The sequence below is a fragment of the Lynx rufus genome, unplaced genomic scaffold (genome assembly GCF_022079265.1).
Source record: "Lynx rufus isolate CCGP_SWC_20201006 ecotype Redwood Valley unplaced genomic scaffold, mLynRuf1.p SCAF_10, whole genome shotgun sequence".
NCBI classification, from domain to species: domain Eukaryota; kingdom Metazoa; phylum Chordata; class Mammalia; order Carnivora; family Felidae; genus Lynx; species Lynx rufus.
The window spans coordinates 32,677,278-32,699,870 of NW_025814824.1; the positions used below are offsets into that span (position 1 = coordinate 32,677,278).

The 22,593-nt window shown below is 37.7% G+C and overlaps 1 protein-coding gene across 10 annotated transcripts in view; it reads left to right on the forward strand.

Annotated features, from left to right (window-relative positions):
- Nucleotides 1-22,593, forward strand: part of KDM4C (lysine demethylase 4C) — a 433,616-nt gene that overhangs the window by 261,789 nt on the left and 149,234 nt on the right. For all 10 annotated transcript variants that reach the window (XM_047064763.1, XM_047064764.1, XM_047064765.1 and 7 more), the window contains 3 exons: nucleotides 17,776-17,957; nucleotides 19,619-19,832; nucleotides 21,662-21,738. In XM_047064763.1, coding sequence (XP_046920719.1) covers nucleotides 17,776-17,957; nucleotides 19,619-19,832; nucleotides 21,662-21,738 — 473 coding nt within the window. The remainder of the gene's footprint in view (nucleotides 1-17,775; nucleotides 17,958-19,618; nucleotides 19,833-21,661; nucleotides 21,739-22,593) is intronic.

The window sequence follows — 22,593 nt, forward strand, 5'->3', positions numbered from 1 at the left end:
TTCCATTGGATGTTCTTTCCTGCTTTGTCAAAGATGAGTTGGCCATATGTTTGTGGGTCTAGTTCTGGGGTTTCTATTCTATTCCATTGGTCTGTGTGTCTGTTTTTGTGCCAATACCATGCTGTCTTGATGATGACAGCTTTGTAGTAGAGGCTGAAGTCTGGGATTGTGATGCCTCCTGCTTTGGTCTTCTTCTTCAAAATTCCTTTGGCTATTCGGGGCCTTTTGTGGTTCCATATGAATTTTAGGATTGCTTGTTCTAGTTTCGAGAAGAATGCTGGTGCAATTTTGATTGGGATTGCATTGAATGTGTAGATAGCTTTGGGTAGTATTGACATTTTGACAATATTTATTTTTCCAATCCATGAGCAGGGAATGTCTTTCCATTTCTTTAAATCTTCTTCAATTACCTTCATAAGCTTTCTATAGTTTTCAGCATACAGATCCTTTACATCTTTGGTTAGATTTATTCCTAGGTATTTTATGCTTTTTGGTGCAATTGTGAATGGGATCAGTTTCTTTATTTGTCTTTCTGTTGCTTCATTGTTAGTGTATAAGAATGCAACTGATTTTTGTACATTGATTTTGTATCCTGCAACTTTGCTGAATTCATGTATCAGTTCTAGCAGACTTTTGGTGGAATCTATCGGATTTTCCATGTATAATATCATGTCATCTGCAAAAAGCGAAAGCTTGACTTCATCTTTGCCAATTTTGATGCCTTTGATTTCCTTTTGTTGTCTGATTGCTGATGCTAGAACTTCCAGCACTATGTTAAATAACAACGGTGAGAGTGGGCATCCCTGTCGTGTTCCTGATCTCAGGGAAAAAGCTCTCAGTTTTTCCCCGTTGAGGATGATGTTAGCTGTGGGCTTTTCATAAATGGCTTTTATGATCTTTAAGTATGTTCCTTCTATCCCGACTTTCTCCAGGGTTTTTATTAAGAAAGGGTGCTGGATTTTATCAAAGGCCTTTTCTGCATCGATTGACAGGATCATATGGTTCTTCTCTTTTTTTTTGTTAATGTGATGTATCACGTTGATTGATTTGCGAATGTTGAACCAGCCCTGCATCCCAGGAATGAATCCCACTTGATCATGGTGAATAATTCTTTTTATATGCTGTTGAATTCGATTTGCTAGTATCTTATTGAGAATTTTGGCATCCATATTCATCAGGGATATTGGCCTGTAGTTCTCTTTTTTTACTGGGTCTCTGTCTGGTTTAGGAATCAAAGTAATACTGGCTTCATAGAATGAGTCTGGAAGTTTTCCTTCCCTTTCTATTTCTTGGAATAGCTTGAGAAGGATAGGTATTATCTCTGCTTTAAACGTCTGGTAGAACTCCCCTGGGAAGCCATCTGGTCCTGGACTCTTATTTGTTGGGAGATTTTTGATAACCGATTCAATTTCTTCGCTGGTTATGGGTCTGTTCAAGCTTTCTATTTCCTCCTGATTGAGTTTTGGAAGAGTGTGGGTGTTCAGGAATTTGTCCATTTCTTCCAGGTTGTCCAATTTGTTGGCATATAATTTTTCATAGTATTCCCTGATAATTGTTTGTATCTCTGAGGGATTGGTTGTAATAATTCCATTTTCATTCATGATTTTATCTATTTGGGTCATCTCCCTTTTCTTTTTGAGAAGCCTGGCTAGAGGTTTGTCAATTTTGTTTATTTTTTCAAAAAACCAACTCTTGGTTTCGTTGATCTGCTCTACAGTTTTTTTAGATTCTATATTGTTTATTTCTGCTCTGATCTTTATTATTTCTCTTCTTCTGCTGGGTTTAGGCTGCCTTTGCTGTTCTGCTTCTATTTCCTTTAGGTGTGCTGTTAGATTTTGTATTTGGGATTTTTCTTGTTTCTTGAGATAGGCCTGGATTGCGATGTATTTTCCTCTCAGGACTGCCTTCGCTGCGTCCCAAAGCGTTTGGATTGTTGTATTTTCATTTTCGTTTGTTTCCATATATTTTTTGATTTCTTCTCTAATTGCCTGGTTGACCCACTCATTCGTGAGTAGGGTGTTCTTTAACCTCCATGCTTTTGGAGGTTTTCCAGACTTTTTCCTGTGGTTGACTTCAAGCTTCATAGCATTGTGGTCTGAAAGTATGCATGGTATAATTTCAATTCTTGTAAACTTATGAAGGGCTGATTTGTGACCCAGTATATGATCTATCTTGGAGAATGTTCCATGTGCACTCGAGAAGAAAGTATATTCTGTTGCTTTGGGATGCAGAGTTCTAAATATATCTGTCAAGTCCATCTGATCCAGTGTCTCATTCAGGGCCCTTGTTTCTTTATTGACCGTGTGTCTAGATGATCTATCCATTTCTGTAAGTGGGGTGTTAAAGTCCCCAGCAATTACCACATTCTTATCAATAAGGTTGCTTCTGTTTATGAGTAATTGTTTTATATATTTGGGGGCTCCGGTATTCGGCGCATAGACATTTATAATTGTTAGCTCTTCCTGATGGATAGACCCTGTAACTATTATATAATGTCCTTCTTCATCTCTTGTTACAGCCTTTAATTTAAAGTCTAGTTTGTCTGATATAAGTATGGCTACTCCAGCTTTCTTCTGGCTTCCAGTAGCATGATAAATAGTTCTCCATCCCCTCACTCTGAATCTAAAGGTGTCCTCAGGTCTAAAATGAGTCTCTTGTAGACAGCAAATAGATGGGTCTTGTTTTTTTATCCATTCTGATACCCTATGTCTTTTGGTTGGCGCATTTAATCCATTTACATTCAGTGTTATTATAGAAAGATACGGGTTTAGAGTCATTGTGATGTCTGTATGTTTTATGCTTGTAGTGATGTCTCTGGTACTTTGTCTCACAGGGTCCCCCTTAGGATCTCTTGTAGGGCTGGTTTAGTGGTGACAAATTCCTTCAGTTTTTGTTTGTTTGGGAAGACCTTTATCTCTCCTTCTATTCTAAATGACAGACTTGCTGGATAAAGGATTCTCGGCTGCATATTTTTGCTGTCTAGCACCCTGAAAATCTCGTGCCAATTCTTTCTGGCCTGCCAAGTTTCAAAAGAGAGATCAGTCACGAGTCTTATAGGTCTCCCTTTATATGTGAGGGCACGTTTACCCCTTGCTGCTTTCAGAATTTTCTCTTTATCCTTGTATTTTGCCAGTTTCACTATGATATGTCGTGCAGAAGATCGATTCAAGTTACGTCTGAAGGGAGTTCTCTGTGCCTCTTGGATTTCAATGCCTTTTTCCTTCCCCAGTTCAGGGAAGTTCTCAGCTATGATTTCTTCAAGTACCCCTTCAGCACCTTTCCCTCTCTCTTCCTCCTCTGGGATACCAATTATGCGTAAATTATTTCTTTTTAGTGTATCACTTAGTTCTCTAATTTTCCCCTCATACTCCTGGATTTTTTTATCTCTCTTTTTCTCAGCTTCCTCTTTTTCCATAACTTTATCTTCTAGTTCACCTATTCTCTCCTCTGCCTCTTCCATCCGAGCTGTGGTCGTTTGCATTTTGTTTTCCATTTCCTTTAAAGCGTTTTTCAGCTCCTCGTGCCTGTTCATTAGTCCCCTGATGTCTGTAGCAAGAGATTCTCTGCTGTCCTGTATGCTGTTTTCCAGCCCAGCGATTAATTTTATGACTATTATTCTAAATTCACTTTCTGTTATATTATTTAAATCCTTTTTGATCAGCTCATTAGCTGTTGTTATGTCCTGGAGATTCTTCTGGGGTGAATTCTTCCGCTTGGTCATTTTGGATAGTCCCTGGTGTGGTGAGGGCCTGCAGGGCACTTCCCCTGTGCTGTGGTGTATAACTGGAGTTGGTGGGCGGGGCCGCAGTCCGACCTGATGTCTGCCCCCAGCCCACCGCTGGGGCCACAGTCAGACTGGTGTGTGCCTTCTCTTCCCCTCTCCTAGGGGCGGGATTCACTGTGGGGTGGCGTGTCCCGTCTGGGCTACTTGCACACTGCCAGGCTTGTGATGCTGGGGATCTGGCGTATTAGCTGGGGTGGGAAGGCAAGGTGCACGGCGGCAGGGGGGGCAGGCTTAGCTCGCTTCTCCTTAGGTGATCCACTTCAGGAGGGGCCCTGTGCAGCCGGAGGGAGTCAGATCGCTGCCGGAGGTTTGGCTCCGCAGAAGCACAGAGTTGGGTGTTCGCGCGGAGCGAGCAATTTCCCTGGCCGGAGCCGGTTCCCTTTGGGATTTTGGCTGGGGGATGGGCGGGGGAGATGGCGCTGGCGAGCGCCTTTGTTCCCCGCCAAACTGAGCTCTGTCGTCCGGGGGCTCCGCAGCTCACCCTCCCTTTGTCCTCCAGCCTTCCCGCTTTCTGAGTAGAGCTGTTAACTTATGACCTCCCAGACGCTAAGTCGCGCTTGCTGTCGGAACACAGTCCGTCAGGCCCCTCCGCTTTTGCAAGCCGGACTCGGGGGCTCTGCTTGGCCGGCGAGCCGCCCCTCCGCCCCGGCTCCCTCCCGCCAGTCCGTGGAGCGCGCACCGCCTCGCCGCCCTTCCTACCCTCTTCCGTGGGCCTCTCGTCTGCACTTGGGTCCGGTGACTCTGTTCTGCTAATCCTCTGGCGGTTTTCTGGGTTATTTAGGCAGGTGTAGGTGGAATCTCTGCTTATTCATTTTTGAGAGGGAGAGAGGGAGAGAGAGAGATGAGAGAGGAGGGGCATAGAGAGAGGGGGAGAGAGATGATCTAAAGTGGATTCTGCACTGACAGCAGTGAGTCCGATGCGGGGCTGGAACTCACACACTATGAGATCGTGATCTGAGCTGAAGTTGGACACTGTACTGTCTAACCTACCCAGGTGCCCCCAAAGGATAAATATTTTGATAGAAATGTTTATATAGATATTTTAAAAGTTATTTATTTATTTTGAGAGAGCTCAAGCAAGGGAGGGGTAGAGAGAGAGGGGGAGAGAGAATCCCAAGCAGGCTTTGCACTGTCAGTGTGGAGCCCGATGCAGGGCTCAAACCCATGAACCATGAGATCATGACCTGAGCCAAAACCAAGAGTTGGGTGCTTAACCAGCTGAGCCACTCAGACCCCCCAGAAATGTTTATATAGTAAGAGAGAATTGGGTACCTGTCTAGATGAGCTTTTCCTGTTTCAGTCTGTCATGTCATGTTAAAAGTTTAGTATTTAGGGCATACATTTTAGGTAATTTTCTAGATGAAAATTTTCTGGATAATATTTGCAAAGATTATGCTGCAGATCCCACAGGTTAATGCTGGAGACCTAAAAGGGAAGGAAAACCATCATTTGTTGAAGCCCCAGGCCTTACATATTAATGGCTAGCAGCTTTATGACTGGTATCTCATATAACCTTGTAATTTAGAAAATCTTGTGCTCATTTTGCAGATGAAGAAGCAGGTTTAGAATTGTAACCAAACTTTAAGACCACATGGATTGCATGAATGAAACATTTTAAGTTATTTTAATAGAGTTGTATTGAAGCTCCACTCCTATAGTCATGTTTACCTCAGATTAGTTGCATGACTAATTCTAATTATATAATTCTGATTAGTTGTATAACTAGTTCATAACTAATTGTGGTTCTAGACCACAAAGTCAGGGGTTTGTTACATTTCTTACCTAATTTATTATAATGTTTAACTATATGATAATTTGCCATAGACTTAATTTTATGATCACATGAGCTAATATTTTTAAATATTATATTTTAATTTCATTCCTTAATATAAACTTGTTTTTAGTCACATATACTTTTGTATGAAAAGTAATGTAAATTCTTTTATATAGAAAGTAACCAAAAATAAATACCTAATCAGTAAAATTAAAAGTGTGTATGTAGGGGCGCCTGGGTGGCTCCGTCGGTTAACTGTCTGACTTCGGCTCAGGTCATGATCTCACAGTTCGTGAGTTCAAGCCCCGTGTCGGGCTCTGTGCTGACAGCTCAGAGCCTGGAGGCTGTTTCACGTTCTGTGTCTCCCTCTCTCTCTGCCCCTTCCCTGCTCATGCTCTGTCTCTCTCTGTCTCAAAAATAAATAAACATTAAAAAAAATTTAAAAAAAGTGTGTATCTACAATAATCTCTAAGATCACTTCTCAGTGTCCCCTGCTACACCTTGGAAAGTTTTATTAATTTGAGAGAGAAGTTGCTCTCTGAATAATGGAACATAACTCCAAGTGAGTATAAAAACTGTTACAAAGATTCTATGAATATTTTAAGATTCTCAAGTGAATTGCAGCAAGCCTAACTATTTTTTCAGAACCAGAAAGTGTTTAGGATTTCCTGGGCTCCCAACTTTGTAATATGTGCTAGGATTGAGTCTCTTCCATGCAATCCCTTTCTGACTGCTGTGTAGTCATTGGGTCAACATCAGATGCACCACTGGCCCTTAGACTCTATAGTTACATACTAAAAAGACACATTTCCAGCTATGCCTTTGTGACTGGATTCGATCTTTGAAAAACACCATTGTTTATGGCCCCGAGGAAAGGGCCAGTACTACAAGTATGAATACTTCTGACAGCAAATGTGTGGGTCATATTTCCCAATCCAACCATTTCTTTCACTCCCCAGACACAACTGGGTGTCCTACAATTTAGTTTCTGATGCTAACAGCTCAGAGTTAGTGCAGCCCCCACAGGTTAAGGAGTCATTGCCACAAGATGCCCCTACTTCAGATATCAATTGCAAGTTGTTACTCGTGACCAATGTACTATAAAGGCTGGGGCTTCCTATAGCTCCCTTCTTGGGTTTGATCATTTGCTGGAATGGTTCACAGAACTCAGGAAAGCACGTTATATTTACTGGTTTACAATTCAGGGACAGCCAAAAGGAAGGGATGTACAGGGCAGGGTTGGGGTGAGGAGAGTATGTACAGAACTTTCATCCCTCTCCAGGTACATCACCCTCACAGTATCTTGATGTGTTCAATGCTGAAGCTTTCTGAACCCTGTTGTTTAAGGTTTGTTTGGTTTTTAAAGTTCCAGCATAGTTAATGTACAGTGTTATTTTCATTTCAGGGATACAATATAGTGATTAAGTAATTCTGTACATTTACTCACGGCTCATCATGATAAGTGTACTCTTAATCCCCTTCACCTATGTCACCCATCCTGCCACCCATCTCACTTCTGGCAACCATAGTTTGTCCTGTATAGTTAAGAGTTTGTTCCTTGGTTTATCTTTATTTTTCTTTGTTTTGTCTTAAATTTCATGTAAGAGTGGAATCATATGTATTTATCATTCTCTGATTGACTTATTTTGTATGTGTACACACTCACACACACACACACACACACACACACACACCATAACTTCTTTATCCATTTGTCTATCCATGGACCTTTGGGCTCCTTCCCTAATTTGGCTATTGTAAATAATGCTGCAATAAACATAGGGGTGCATATATCTTTTTGAGTTGGTGTTTGCATATTCTTTGGGCAAATACCAAGTAGTGGAATTACTGAATCATGTAGTAATTCTATTTTTAATGTTTTGAGAAATCTCTACACTGTTTTCCAGACTGTCTACACTAGTTTGTACCAGCAGTGCATGAGGGTTCCCCTTTCTCCATATCCTCACTAACACATGTTTCTTGTGTTTTTGATTTTAGCCTATCTGACAAGTGAGAGGTGATATCTCATTGTAGTTTTGATTTGCATTTTCCTGATAATAAGTGTAGATTTGATTTGCATTTTCCTGGTAATGAGTAATGTTGAGCATCTTTTCATGTGTCTGTTGGTCATCTGGATGTCTTCTTTGGAGAAATGTCTATTCATGTCTTCTGTCCATTTTTTTAAGATTATTTGTGTTTTGGGTGTTGAGTTTTATAAATTCTTCATATAGTTGAGATACTAATCCTTTATTGGATGTGTCGTTTGCAAATATTTCTTGCATTCAGTAAGTTGTCTTTTAGTCATGTTGGTTGTTTCCTTTGCCGTGCAGAAGCTTTTTATTTTGATGTAGTTCCAATAGTTTATTTTTGCTTTTATTTCTCTTGCCTGGGGAGACCTATCTAGAAAAATGCTATGGCAATGTCAGAGAAATTACTGCCTGTGCTCTCTCCCAGGATTTTTATGGCTTAAGGTCACATATTTTGGAACTTAGTCTATTTTGCATTTTAGAGCTTTTATGGAGGCTCATTTGTCCACACAATTGAATAAACCACCGTCTATTGGCAATTTAACTTAATCACCAGCCCCTGTCCCCTCCACTGAGGTCAGAGGTGCAGCTGAAGTGCCAATCCTCTAATCATGCCTTGGTCTTTCTGGTGGCCTGCTTCAATCCTGAAGCTATTTCAGGGCCCCCAACTACCAGTCAGTCATCGTATTAGCATACAAAAGATGCTTTTATCTATTCTAAGATTCCAGGAGTCTTAGAAGCTCTGTGTCAGGAACGAGACTAAGACCAAATATTTCACCCAATGGTGCTCTTCTCACCCATACCTCTCAGGAAATTCCAAGAGTTTTAGGAGCTCTCTGCCAGGAACTGGATCAAAGACCAAATATATTTCATTTTATATCACAGTATCACAGTGAGTATGATTTGAATAGCAAGCAGGGAGGATAATTTTGGAGATGCATTTAAGACACACTGATGAAGCATGAGGTGAGTTGTAAGCAGGCTGCCTATGAGGGGCTGCTTAGCGTGATTTTATGTAAGAGGCAGAAGTGTGATTACCTGTTAGTATTCAGCTATCATATATATAAATAAAGTACTGTTAATTTACCTCTTAATTCTTCTTGAGCACTATTCATGGGTACTTTGTGCATATCTATTCCCATTACCTCTCTCCAAGAGCTCTTATTTCTGCCAGAAATATTTAGAATCAGAGACAAAGTTTGGTTTCTTAAGTATAAATCAGAAAAAAATTATTTTTTTAAATTTTTTAGTTTTTTATTTTTATAAGATTTTATTTTTAAGTAATCTCTATACCCAACATGAGGGTTGAACTCACGACCCTAAAATCAAGAATCATATGCTACACTGAGCCAGGCAGGTGCCCCCAATTTTTAATTTTGAGAGTTTTAATTTTAATTCCAGTTAGTTAACATACAGTGTTATGTTAGTTTCAGGTATACAATATAGTGATTCAACACTTCCGTACATTGCTGGGTGCTTGTCACAACAATTGCACTCCTTAATCCCTGTCACCTATTTCACCCATCCCTTCTGGGAACCATCAGATTCTTCTGTATAGTTAAGAGTCTGTTTCTTGGTTTGCCTCTCCCTTTTTTCCCCCTTTGCTCCTTTGTTTTGTTTCTTAAATTCTGCATATGAGTGAAATCATATGGCACTTGTCTTTCTCTGACTTATTTCACTTAGCATAAATTCTAGCTCCATCCCTGTCATTATAAATGGCAAGATTTCATTCTTTTTTATGGCTGAGTAGTATTTTATTTTATATATGCTTTATATTTTATATACAAAATATAATTTTGTGTATATGTATGTGTGTGTATACACACACATACATATACACAAAATTTTATGAACTTCTTTACCCATTCATCAGTCGATGGACATTTGGGTTCTTTTCACAATTTTTAAAAATTTCTTTAAATCCAAGTTAGTTAACATATAGCGTAATAATGGTTTCAAGAGTAGAATTTAGTGATTCATCGCTTACATATAATACCCAGTGCTTGTCCCAACAAGTGCCCTCCTTAATGCCCATCACCCATTTAGTCCATCCCCGTACCCAACACCCCTCCAGCAACCCTCAGTTTGTTTTCTGTATTTAAGAGTCTCTTATGGTTTGCCTCCCTCTGTTTTTGTCTTATTTTTCCTTCCTGTCCCCTATGTTCAACTGTTTTGTTTCTTAAATTACACATACGAGTGCAATTATATATTTGTCTTTCTCTGACTTATTTTGCTTAGCATAACACACTCAAATTCCATCCATGTTGTTGCAAATGGCAAGATTTCATTCTTTTTGATTGCCAAATAATATTCCATTGTGTATATCCAGATAGATAGATAGATAGATAGATAGATAGACACATATATACTACATCTTCTTTATCCATTCATCAGTCAGTGGACATTTGGGGTCTTTTCGTAATTTGGCTATTATTGATAGTGCTGCTACAAACATTTGGATGTATGTGCCCCCTTTGAATCAGCATTTTTGTATCCTTTGGATAAATACCTAGAAGTGCAATTGTTGGGTCGTAGGGTAACTGTATTTTTAATTTTTTGAGGAATCTCCATATTGTTTTCTAGAGCAACTGCACCAGTTTGCATTTCCACTAACAGTGCAAAAATGTTCTCCTTTCTCCTCATCCTTGCCAACATCTTTTGTTTCCTGAGTTGTTAATTTTAGCCATTGTGACAGGTGTGAGGTGGTATCTCATTGTGGTTTAGATTTGTATTTCTCTAATGATGAGTGATGTTGAGTATCTTTTCATGTGTCTTTTAGCCATCTAGATGTCTTCTTTGGAAAAATATAATTCAAAAATAATAAAAATATAAAATATAAAAATAAAACAAAATATAAAATATTTTAAAATATAAATATATTTATATATTTATATAAATATATGTATTTATATAAGTATAAATATAATCATTATCATTGATAATGTTGCCATAAGCATCAGGGTACATGTGTCTTTTGAAATAAGTTATTTTTGTATCTTTTGAGTAAATACCTAGTAGTGCAATTCCTGGATCATAGGGTAGTTCTACTTTTAACTTTTTGAGGAACACTCATACCATTTTCCAGAGTGGCTGCACCAGTTTGGATTCCCACCAACAGTTCATGAGGGTCCCTTTTTCTATACATCTTCACCAACATCCGATGTTTATGCTGCTTTTGATTTTAGCCATTCTGACAAGTGTGAGGTGATACCTCATTGTAGTTTTGATTTGCATTTCCTTGATGGTAAGTTATGATGAACATTTTTTCATGTGTCTGTTGGCCACCTGGATATCTTTGGAGAAATGTCTGTTCATGTCTTCTGCCAATTTTTTTTTGGTTGGATTATTTATGTTTTGGGTGTTGGGTTTTATAAGTTCTTTATATATTTGGATACTAATCCTTTATCAGATATGTCATTTGCAAATATCTTTCCATACATTGACTATTGCACAACTTACTGTTTTTTTAGTGACATGGCAATCAAAAATTTCAGGGCAGCTATTGAAGGTGCTGCTGGTATGGCAGTAACATTTTTAACAGGTTACTTCAGTATATTTATCCAAGATAGTATGTATTTTCCCCATTTTTCCATCATAGTAGTGGTTGTTAGGGAGCTGACCATCCTTCATGGGAGGCCACCTAAGCCATTGCTTACATTTCCTTTCTCAGGACAAAGTTCCGGAGAACATGGTGTCTTGAGCTGTGTTACAACTTGCTTCTATGAATTCTGTATAAGCACTTATACAAATTTAAGGAACTGCTATGTATTTAGGCTCATGGTTTTCTCAACTGTATTTCACTCACTACAGAGTTATGGGAACATTTTTGTAAAGTGCTGTTGGCATAGAATTTGTTTTCTACTATAGCTAACAAACCTTGTAGACCTTAATGAAGGAACTGAGAGGAAAGGATGCCTTCTTCTAGTATTGACTTGTTTTCTTTTTGTTTAAGCATCACACATTGATTGGGGAAAGTGATTTATAAAATTCTTGCCTGGCTGTCAGAACAGAATCTACACCTGTTTTGTTTGGGCTGTATTGTTGAACAGTAACTCTGTGATACTAATATTTTCAGTGAATATATATATATATATATATATATATATATATATATATACACACACATATCCATGTGTATGTTTGTGTTTCTCGACCTTTTTGCTCTCAGGACTCCTTATGCACTTAAATTTTTGAGGATCCCAAAGAGGTTTCCTTTCATCTTGTCATGTCCTTTCCTTTTTGCCTTCCCTTCCCATGGGTTTATTCTATGTATATTTACTTGCTGGAAGTTAAAACAGGAAAAGTTTTAAATGTGTTTAACTGTATTTAACTGTATTAATTCATTTGAAAGTAGCAATAATACATTCATAAATAGTTACATTTGTTTTCATAAAAAAATAACAATATCCCCAAATCATAAAAAACAAAGAAGGGAATGGTATTGTTTCACATTATTTGCACAAGTGTTTAATATTAGATTTAATAGAAATAATTCGATTCTTATATCTGCTTCTGCATTCAGTGTGCTGCATTATGTTCTGGTTGAAGTATGTGAAGAAAGTCCAGCTTCACACAGATAGGAGATTGGATGGGTTACCATATTTCAGTAGCCTTTTCAGATAATTATGGATATTCTTCTTTGACACTACACCAAAGCTTGGCATATGTTAGTTTTTTTTTTTTTTTTTCAACGTTTATTTATTTTTGGGACAGAGAGAGACAGAGCATGAACGGGGGAGGGGCAGAGAGAGAGGGAGACACAGAATCGGAAACAGGCTCCAGGCTCCGAGCCATCCGCCCAGAGCCTGACGCGGGGCTCGAACTCACGGACCGCGAGATCGTGACCTGGCTGAAGTCGGACGCTTAACCGACTGCGCCACCCAGGCGCCCCTGTTAGTTTTTTTTAAAGATTAGTTGCATTGTGGAATCTGATATCACGTCAATGAACTCTTTGTACTCAGTTAAGCTACAGATTCATTGGTGTGTCTTGCACTTTGAGTGATTCTTTTACACATGCTTCATTTTGTAACAGCATCCATTGGTAAACAGTTACATAGGTCTCTTTATGTAATATTTAAAAATTACATTTGATATTATCTCCATCAATCTCATCACAAACAGCTTTAAGTATTGGGAAGCTATCAAGCTTACAGTAGTGGATACACATTTTCCAGAATTCTAATTTTGACTCATAAACTTGAATTTACCATTGTCAACAAATACTCTGAATAGTTTCTTTTTATTAAAATGACAGTCCTTTTGTTCCCTTTCATGAAAATTGCTGCCAGACCCAAGTCTGAGTAACCATAGTTTGTCTGTTAATCATTCTTTTAAGTAAAAATGGTGTCCCATGAAAGAGACAGCTTATCCATCTTGCAATTCAATTAATTGCATATGTGCTTTTCCCCAAGACAACTATTGAACTTCATTGTGCAGCAGAAGTACTGTATGAATATATCCCATGTTTATCACAAATTTAATAAAATCGATGCCAGGGTGAGATAGACAAATAACGTCTTTGTGTTATTATGAAAGTAATTCTGACCATCCAGACCCTGTGAAATTGTCCTTTGTGTCTCTGGGAGTCCACAGACCTTACTTTGAGAACTGCTGTTAAACTATTAGCTCTTCTTTTGTTCTCGTTGGGAATACAGTAACTGCTGGTAATGTTTTCACAGATTTACCAAACTTTGATGCATTTAGGCCAAGGGATTTTTCATTTGCCTCACTTGCTCCTGAATCTACAGCAAATTGTAGCATTCAGAATGAGACTCAGATCTGTGTACAATCTTCTGATTGTTGGTATGCTGTTATAAAAGAGGATATAATTTTTTGGGGCACCTGGGTGGCTCAGTCGGTTAAGTGTCCAACTTTGGCTCAGGTCATGATCTCGCGGTTCGTGAGTTCGAGCCCCATGTCAGGCTGTGTGCTGACAGCTCGGAGCCTGGAGCCTGCTTCAGATTCTGTGTCTCCCTCTCTCTCTGCCCCTCCCCTGCTCATGCTCTGTCTCTCTCTGTCTCAAAAGTAAAAATAAAAAACATCAAAAAAATTTTTAAAAAGAGGATATAATTTTAGTAATAAAAACATTGGTAATTCATTAAATGCCTGCAGTGTCTATGTCTTTTTATGTTTGATAATTTCTACCCTTGCCCTTTTATTTTACAAGGATGTTGTGAGAACTAATTTGATATTTAACAACTGTAAGAATCTATTTTTATCACATCATATGTTTTAAAATACATCATGTTGTGAGGTGATTATGTACTAATGAGTACAGTGACTCATTTAGGGGTTCATTAGTCAACTATAGTTGAAGAAAGAGAGGAAGAGAGGAAATTCCTAGGCATAGTGATGCCAAATGATCGAAACGTCTCAAAGCTGCAATAAAAAAAAAACATTTTTCGTCATCTGTATATTGGAAGTAGAAGTATTTTTTTAAAAAGTAGGTAGATGAAGGTGTACTAAAATGGAACCAGGAAGTGTGGAGGTTCCTCAAAAAATTAAAAATAGACCTACCCTATGACCCAGCAATAGCACTGCTAGGAATTTACCCAAGGGATACAGGAGTACTGATGCATAGGGGCACTTGTACCCCAACATTTATAGCAGCACTCTCAACAATAGCCAAATCATGGAAAGAGCCTAAATGTCCATCAACTGATGAATGGATAAAGAAATTGTGGTTTATATATACAATGGGGTACTACGTGGCAATGAGAAAGAATGAAGTATGACCCTTTGTAGCAATGTGGATGGAAGTGGAGAGAGTTATGCTAAGTGAAATAAACCATACAGAGAAAGACAGATACCATATGTGTTCACTCTTATGTGGATCCTGAGAAACTTAACAGGAACCCATGGGGGAGGGGAAGGAAAAAAAAAAGAGGTTAGAGTGGGAGAGAGCCAAAGCATAAGAGACTCTTAAAAACTGAGAACAAACTGAGAACAAACTGAGAACAAACTGAGGGTTGATGGGGGGTGGGAGGGAGGGGAGGGTGGGTGATGGGTATTGAGGAGGGCACCTTTTGGGATGAGCACTGGGTGTTGTATGGAAACCAATTTGACAATAAACTTCATATATTTAAAAAAAATAAAATAAAATGGAACCAGGAACAGGAGTAGAGGCTAAAAGGGAGAGTTTTCATTTGAAGTAATGTGATGAAAGTTTTAGATATCCCAAAGGGATTCCCCACACCCAAAACCTTCTTGGTTCCCTAAGGGATTGAGATTTGCTTTAAATGAATGTCATTAATCTATGAAAAGCAATAGCCAGGTTAGTCTGTGGTTGACCAATGCCATGGGTCAAGAGTAAGCAAGAGTTCTTGGGAGATGGAGGAGAGGATGAAGAAATTTCAGGAGGACAGAATATTTACCTTCAAAAATGTGCCAGTGATTTTGACGTTTAAAGCTAAAGTAAAATCTGAATAATCATCTGATTAAATGCACTATCTTTTCCCCTTCATAAAATATTGTAGCATTTAATTGATAAACAGATCAAATGAAAATAAAATGATTAGATGGATTTTACATAATAATGTATATATTAAGTATGTCACTTTAGACTTTACAAAGAACTCCAGCACTTTAGATTTTATTTTTTTAAAATGTTTATTCACTTTGACAGAGAGAGAATGCATGTGCATTCAATCAGGGGTGGGGCAGAGAGAGAGAGAGAGAGAGAGAGAGAGAGAGAGAGAGAATCCCAAGCAGGTTCCGCAATGTTAGCTCAAAGCCTAACATGGAGCTCAATCCCATGAACATGAACCCTGGGGTCATGACCTGAGCCAAAATCAAGAGTTGGATGCTTAACCAACTGAGCCACCCAAGCACCCAGCACTTCAGATTTTAAAGAGAAGTTTTATACTTACTATTTCACTTTAAAATTAAAAAGAAAAAAAAAAAAGCTCTTAAGTAGGTGAGAAAGGAATTCTCACTATGTGAGAATCTATTTACCCAAAGCCGTAAGCCTTTTGATCAAAGACTTTGAATTAAAAAAAAATTTTTTTTATGTTTTATTTATTATTTTTGAAAGAGAAACACAGTGCGAGTGGGGAAGGAGCAGAGAGAGAGGGAGATACAGAATCCGAAGCAGGCTTCAGGTTCTGAGCTATCAGCACAGGGCCAGACACGGGGCTTGAACCCACGAGCTGTAAGATCATGACCTGAGCTGAAGTCGGTCACTTAACTGACTGAGCCCCAAAGGGCTTGAATTTAAAACTAGGTCTCTGGAGTAACAGTTCCCTGTACTTGGTGCTGCACAGTGTTGCTGCCTTGCCACTTTTAAGTGATGGGATTACATAGTTATGTTCACTGTGTATTCTGGCCTGGAGATTATCCAAACAGAAGATAAATACTCTTTGGGCCAGAGTACAACATCACCTTTGGGGAAGGACATCTGTAGAGCAAGATTCTCTACCAGGTCACTGTTGAGAAAGTTTGGGAAGTGTTCAATTTGAGTCAGGCTGTCCTAGGTCAAGTCTTGCTCTGGGTCTTGCCCACACTCTCTGTCTCCATTGTTAGGAATTGTCCTTTTCCTCTACTTCTTTCTCTTTGTTAGGCTTTTAGGAGCTAATAGTATTTCCTCCATCCCTAAAGATAGTTTGAGAACTCTGCACATTTACTTATGACCAACCAAAGGGATAAGGGCATCATCTATCTTGTATGTTTCAACCTTTTATAATAAAGTAAGTGATATGGTAAACTTATAGTGTGTCAGGAAGAGGCAATAGCTATTCAAACCCAAAGGATTTCTTTTAGTTTATATCCCAGTTTTAGTGTGTATTTGGGAGATATTAGCCTGTAAGTTAAGGACCTAATGGTATTTCAAATTCTTGGTTGACTTTTCACTCCCATTTTTCATTTGTCAAATCTAAGTGTTCACAGAAAGTCTTCTATTCTGTATTATAGGGAGACTGAGGTGGAAGTGATTTCTGTTTAGCATCAGATTACTTCACTGCAAACATTCTTACCTTTTGTTTTGCTTTCAAACACTGCCTGGCTGAATACTAAGCATTTTCTGTAGATGATGATGATGATACCACTACCACCATGGAAGCAGGAACATTCCCTTTCACTTCAGTTGGCATTTGATGTCTTTTGAGTTATTTTCAGCCTCATTTAGCCCATCTTATTTTTCCATCTCAGCAAATCTATTTTGACTTTTTTTTTTAGAACAGGTAAGTCAACAAGGCAAGGGCTGGAGCGCACTGATTCACAGGAGCACCTGTGCTTGGGACTTGAGGACAGTGCTCCACAGTTTTGATTTGTAAGACTGTGACAGCTACTGGTGAGGAGTTTTAGAATGTGTCACAGCTGTAGATGTTAAGTACTAGATGTGCTGTGATGGCTGCCACCTGCCCTGGTATACTGTCCCCTACTATAGACATGAGGAATTTTTTTCTTTTAACCTGTTAGGTCTTTCTGTATTTTTCTGGCCTTCTATAAAGTTTGGTAAAATGGTATTTTTGTGGAGTAGATCTCTGCCTCTTTCACATTAACAGATATATGTGCTTAAGAGACTTAACCCTCGGGGGGCATTATATTGAATAAATAAGATTTGTTTATCTTATAAATAAATATATATATTTAATATATATATATAAATATAAAAATATATATATAAATAAAAAAGGAATTGTCCTTCATATTCATGTAATGGCAGTGTATTGCTTGGCATCTGATAGGTGCTCTATAAATATTGTTATGAATTCTTGAACCCAAAAATTAAATGACATTCAATTAATAAATTTTTGTTTAGCCACATACAATGTTAGGTGAAGAAATGAAAAATATTGGCAAGGCAGTTACTGGGCTAGCAAATTCCTCTGCTAGTTGGAAGGTAATCTCACAGATAAAAGCTACTTTACCATGTGAGTTGTTAATGGTAGCAGTGGAAACACAGAAGTGAAATTGAAGGAGGGGACAGTTTAGTCATTCCTGGCAGGAATGGGGAGGGTGTCAAAAGGAGACTCATTGTCTGGCCATTAGATCTGATCTAGCACTTGAAGATGAGGAGGATGAAAAGAACATTCCTTTTGTTCTGCTTCTGTCAGTATGTATTTGAAAGATAAAATAGGTTTCCTGTCTGACATTAATATCACAGGTACTTTGGAATGTTTGCTTCTTTTATAACCAGGGTGAATTTTCCCTGGGTCCCATGCTCACAGTGTTTTCATGCCTTGATTTGTAAGAATTGCCCGAGGTTCCATCGATTGAGGAGGAAGTGGAAGAAACAGAGTCTTGGGCGAAGCCTTTGGTCCACCTTTGGCAGACAAAGTCCCCAAACTTTGTGGCTGAACAGGAGTATAACGCAGCCATGGCCAGAATGGAGCCACACTGTGCCATCTGTGCTCTTCTTATGCCATACTACAAGGTAATAAGGGTTGAGGGGTCGCTGTCAAGGTGTCCTTTCACTGCTGCACTTTCTGTATGACCATAAAAACACAGATGAATCATTGTAAGGTAAGTATGCACATGAAAAGGAAGGCATTGATATGTATGTACCCACATGGCCGTTACAGAATAGCAAACAGAATTTCTGAGTGCTACTTGAAAGACATTTTTCTGATAGTGCTTTATTGTTTTAATTAAATGATTGGTTTATTTGTCAGTCTTGGTTTATTTCAGTCAAGGGGAAGTTCCAACCTTTCTTTCTACCCTTTTCATCAAGAAACACAGAACTTAAAGCATAACCATAGTAGAAGCATTGCAAAGAGAGAACTTAGCCCTACTTTCTGTTTTGTGTTTGAATATATCATTCTCAATAACATGTCACCTCTGGGCCCACATTTAAAGTGTCTCTCTTCTCCTGTGGAACACACATATGATACAGCAGGACTCAATACAAACCGAATTGTTCAGTTCACCCTCACAGCCAGCTATGCACGGTGCTGTTTTCAATGTTATTTCACATATGTAGTACTGATGGCATTTTAGTTTGCTGTGGGCCACATTATTTAACACTGTCTTGGACAAAGTGATCTTTAGGAATCTAGTAAGGGTGGAACTTCTTGACCTATTTTAAGATACTATACTATTAAGTGTATCGATGTGAGCATTCTGTTCTGAGTTATATTCTTAATAATTGAATCAGAAGTATTTTGTTTAAGATTGCATCTCTCTTAGAGTCCATGTAAATACTTTCTGTTCAACCATTTCAAGGCATGAAAATGTGTGATATACCACATTTTCAGACCTTTGTAAATGGAGGAAGTAGTTTTCTCACTTATCTTTGATGTGGCCCTTGTGAGTGATACACATTGTTTTCATTTTCTGTTTAGTCATTGAATGTCTGTGTTTTCTTGGAAAAACTTAACTGTATTGACTCTGATTTCTATATCATAATCTGCCTGTGTATTTTCCCAATAATTAAAAAAATTCTCACTCAAATTATAAGATATAGGGAAATTTATTAATTTAAGAACTCTGGAGATTAAAGGATAGTTCATTAAGTAGAATTTCAATTAAGAATTAAATGCTTTTCATATATTTTGGTGAGAGATGACAGTTTTGTTTTGCACATATTTTCTTATTTAGTGACATTTACCAGATCTTTCTGTCTTGATGTTTTAAAACTTTGTGGTGAGGTGAAAACCTTCAAAAATTCTCTAAAAACTGTTGCACAGATTAAAACTGAGGTCTTTGAATACACTCTTTCAAGTGTGAGCAGGTAAAATTCTTCAGTAAATTAAACCAGGTCTGTTAAACTAGTGGAAATAAAGAAGTGAATAAAAACTCATCAGAAAAATTGATGCTTTCCATGAACTACTTATGTAAGAATATAGTTTTAGCAGGTTATCACTTTTTGTACAAGCAGATGTACAGAATGTCCTCCTGTTTCTACAGCTTTAGCTTCTGGATGGGAGCCTGAAGAGGAACATTGATAAAAAGCTAATAGTTATATCAAGGAAAACAACAGGAAGAACAGAAGCTGGAAGTTAGTGCATGGAACCTGTTAGTGGATTTGAGTGACCAGAACAAATGATGAACTTTTTTGCATGTTAATCACTCATGTGAGAATATTGTGTTTTTCAGCCAGATAGCAGCAATGAAGAAAATGATTCTAGATGGGAGACAAAATTAGACGAAGTTGTTACTCCGGGAGGAAAGACTAAGCCCCTCATTCCAGAGATGTGTTTTATTTATAGTGAAGAAAATATAGAATATTCTCCGCCTAATGCCTTTCTGGAAGAGGATGGAACAAGTCTTCTGATTTCCTGTGCAAAGTGCTGCGTACGGGTTCATGCAAGTAAATGAATCTCTCATTCATCAGTTGTTAGCTTTCAGTGCTTCACATAGTCTTTTTTTCTTACCTGTTTGTCCCCTGCCAAATGTATTACATTGAACTTTGGCATTTTTAATGGTTAGATCATTCTTTCTCACATTGCTTCTGATGAAAGTATGAGTAAGTATAATAATCCCTTTTTCTACAGTTTTGTGCAGTGTCAGTGAAGAGCAGTTTTGTTTGTTTGTTGTCCAGATAATGGGGTCATTGTGGGGCTCCTTTCATACACTTGAATTTTACTTATTTTAAGATACAGTTTGTAAAAACTCGACTTTAAGCTCACATGTTGATTCATGATTATTTTTCTTTGTGACTTTTTAAAAAGAAAACAATATTTCTTTGGTGGTTTGGGGAATTATTATTAAATTTAATAATCATAGAGCTTAATTTTTATTCTTTGTAAGAGTAAGAGATCTCTCTTGCCTTCCAGGGGAGAACAGTCATTACAATTATTTCCCCCCGGACTGAGATGGTAGGGCTCCATACCTGTCTCAGTTTGGTATTTTCACATCATGGATAAATGGCAGATAGATTTTTTTTATTATTAGCCTGCCTTGTAAATCCTCTGAAATGTGAAAATATTCTAAATCTATTTTAAAGCATTTTAATATTCCAGATCTCATGAAATTATATGTCATATTAACATACTTTTGTAGGGCTTATCTCTGTCAGTGTAGCACACAGACAAGGTAGGCATACCTTCTGTATTTACCCCTGAGAAACACCAGTCTTACATTGACTAAGTTGAAATGGTTTCCCTATCATTTATTGATTAATTGCATATTGTCAACTTCCCCAAGAGATTTGAACATAATGTACTTAAAATATAGCAATTCTTGTACTTGTGTCAGTTTGTAACACACCCATATATATATGCACACACGTTCACCCTGTATTATTATAGAATATAACAGCCAATTCATCATTTCACAAAAACCTAGGATTTAGTTTTTATTCCTAAATGTACTAGTTATAGAATTTAGCCATAGTATTTCATAAACATGTGTCTGAACTAAACATTTTATAGCCTTGGTTAACTATGATAGGCTTTTCTTTGGTAATCACATTTCTGTTATTTTCTCTTTTATTTAAATGTTATGGAAATTTGATATTAAAAATTACTTCTTTAAATCTTTTAAAACCCTTTGAAAGAAAGTCGGAATAACACATGTTTGTTGGTACTGTATAATTGCTGCTTATATTTGCATCATCAGCTATCTCTTTACACAGTTATTTTGAGTCAGACATGTAACTGAATAGACAAGTAGAATTGAAGATACCCCTTCATCACTAACCATGAATTGTGCATCCTCTGTCCTTATCACTGAAATTAAAACTAATTAAACATTTTTGAAATGTAATTTTAAATTACATTAATTTGCAAAATATGTCAGAGTTTATTTATTGTGTTATTTTAAAACTTCTTCAGATTTTGCTTCATGAATTGCAGCTTATTTTGAAATATGTTTTGTATGAGTAAAGGACTGGACCCAACAATTTAGAAATTTACTTATTGCAAGAATTATCATCAGTATCCTTTGATACCTATTATGAGCATTTAGTAATAATTACGACCCATACTCTCATGTTTCCTGGTGCTGATCCTGTTAGTTATGAGGCATGAGAACCAAAAGTATCTTTGAGACAGCCTGGTTTATGTTTTGTTCTAAGCAGTGAGAATCAAGAATGGTATCATGGCAAGTAATTCCGATTTTATGTATTCAGTGCTAAGATGTATAATATTGCCAAAATATGAAAGACCTAATTCATGGATCCATTCTATTATATTATAGGTTGCTATGGTATCCCTTCTCACGAGATCTGTGATGGATGGCTATGTGCCCGGTGCAAAAGAAATGCATGGACAGCAGTAAGTGGCCTATTTTAATATATTCTAACCCCTCTTCTCACTCTGCCCACTGTGGACACGTTTAAATCTAGCAATAAGGTAAGGCTGCGCACATGCTTTTGTGTGCACTTCTACACTTACCCATCTTTCCAGTCTTTTCTTTTCAAATCATCCTTTCTGGTGGCTCTGTTCATCATTGAAATATTAAATAAATTTCTAGGTGTCACTTCTCAGGAGCCTACAGAGGTTGCCAGTTCATCAAAGCAAGTCTAAAATATTACTTCATTTTCTGGCGTAGCTCTATTTTGCAATTATTGAAAATGTATTCTAAGTAACAGTCAAGGTGAGGATTCTTGCTGACCCCTAATGAAACCATGCTCATATGTAACTTTTCCACTAACATGAGGTGTTTCCCCCGTTATTCATTCATGCATTCATACTTCAACAAACTTTGGAGTCTGTCCTGTGCTAAGCATTACCATGAACTTGAGACAGAATCTTTCAAAAATAAGATACCCCACTTGGGAGACATAGATTCCTTCTCATTTTAAATTGTTTTTCCTGATGAACCTGTTGAAACTTTAGCTTACATCCAAGCATTGAGTTCTGCTCACCTGTTTTTTCACTTAATCTACCCTGTCACCTGTTTTTTCACTTAATTATGTGCTACCTTGATATTTCTTAAAAAATCTCTTTCAAGAACTATCAGGCATTTTTGAAAGTTAGGACCTGTTATATCTCAACATTGTACCCTCACTCTTGATCTCAGAGCAGATTATTTCAATTGTAATAGTAGCATTTGCTTTATTTCTCAGTGATCTCCAATGACAATGAATTAAATTTCTTTGCAACTAGAGTTAAAAACCTGATGGACAA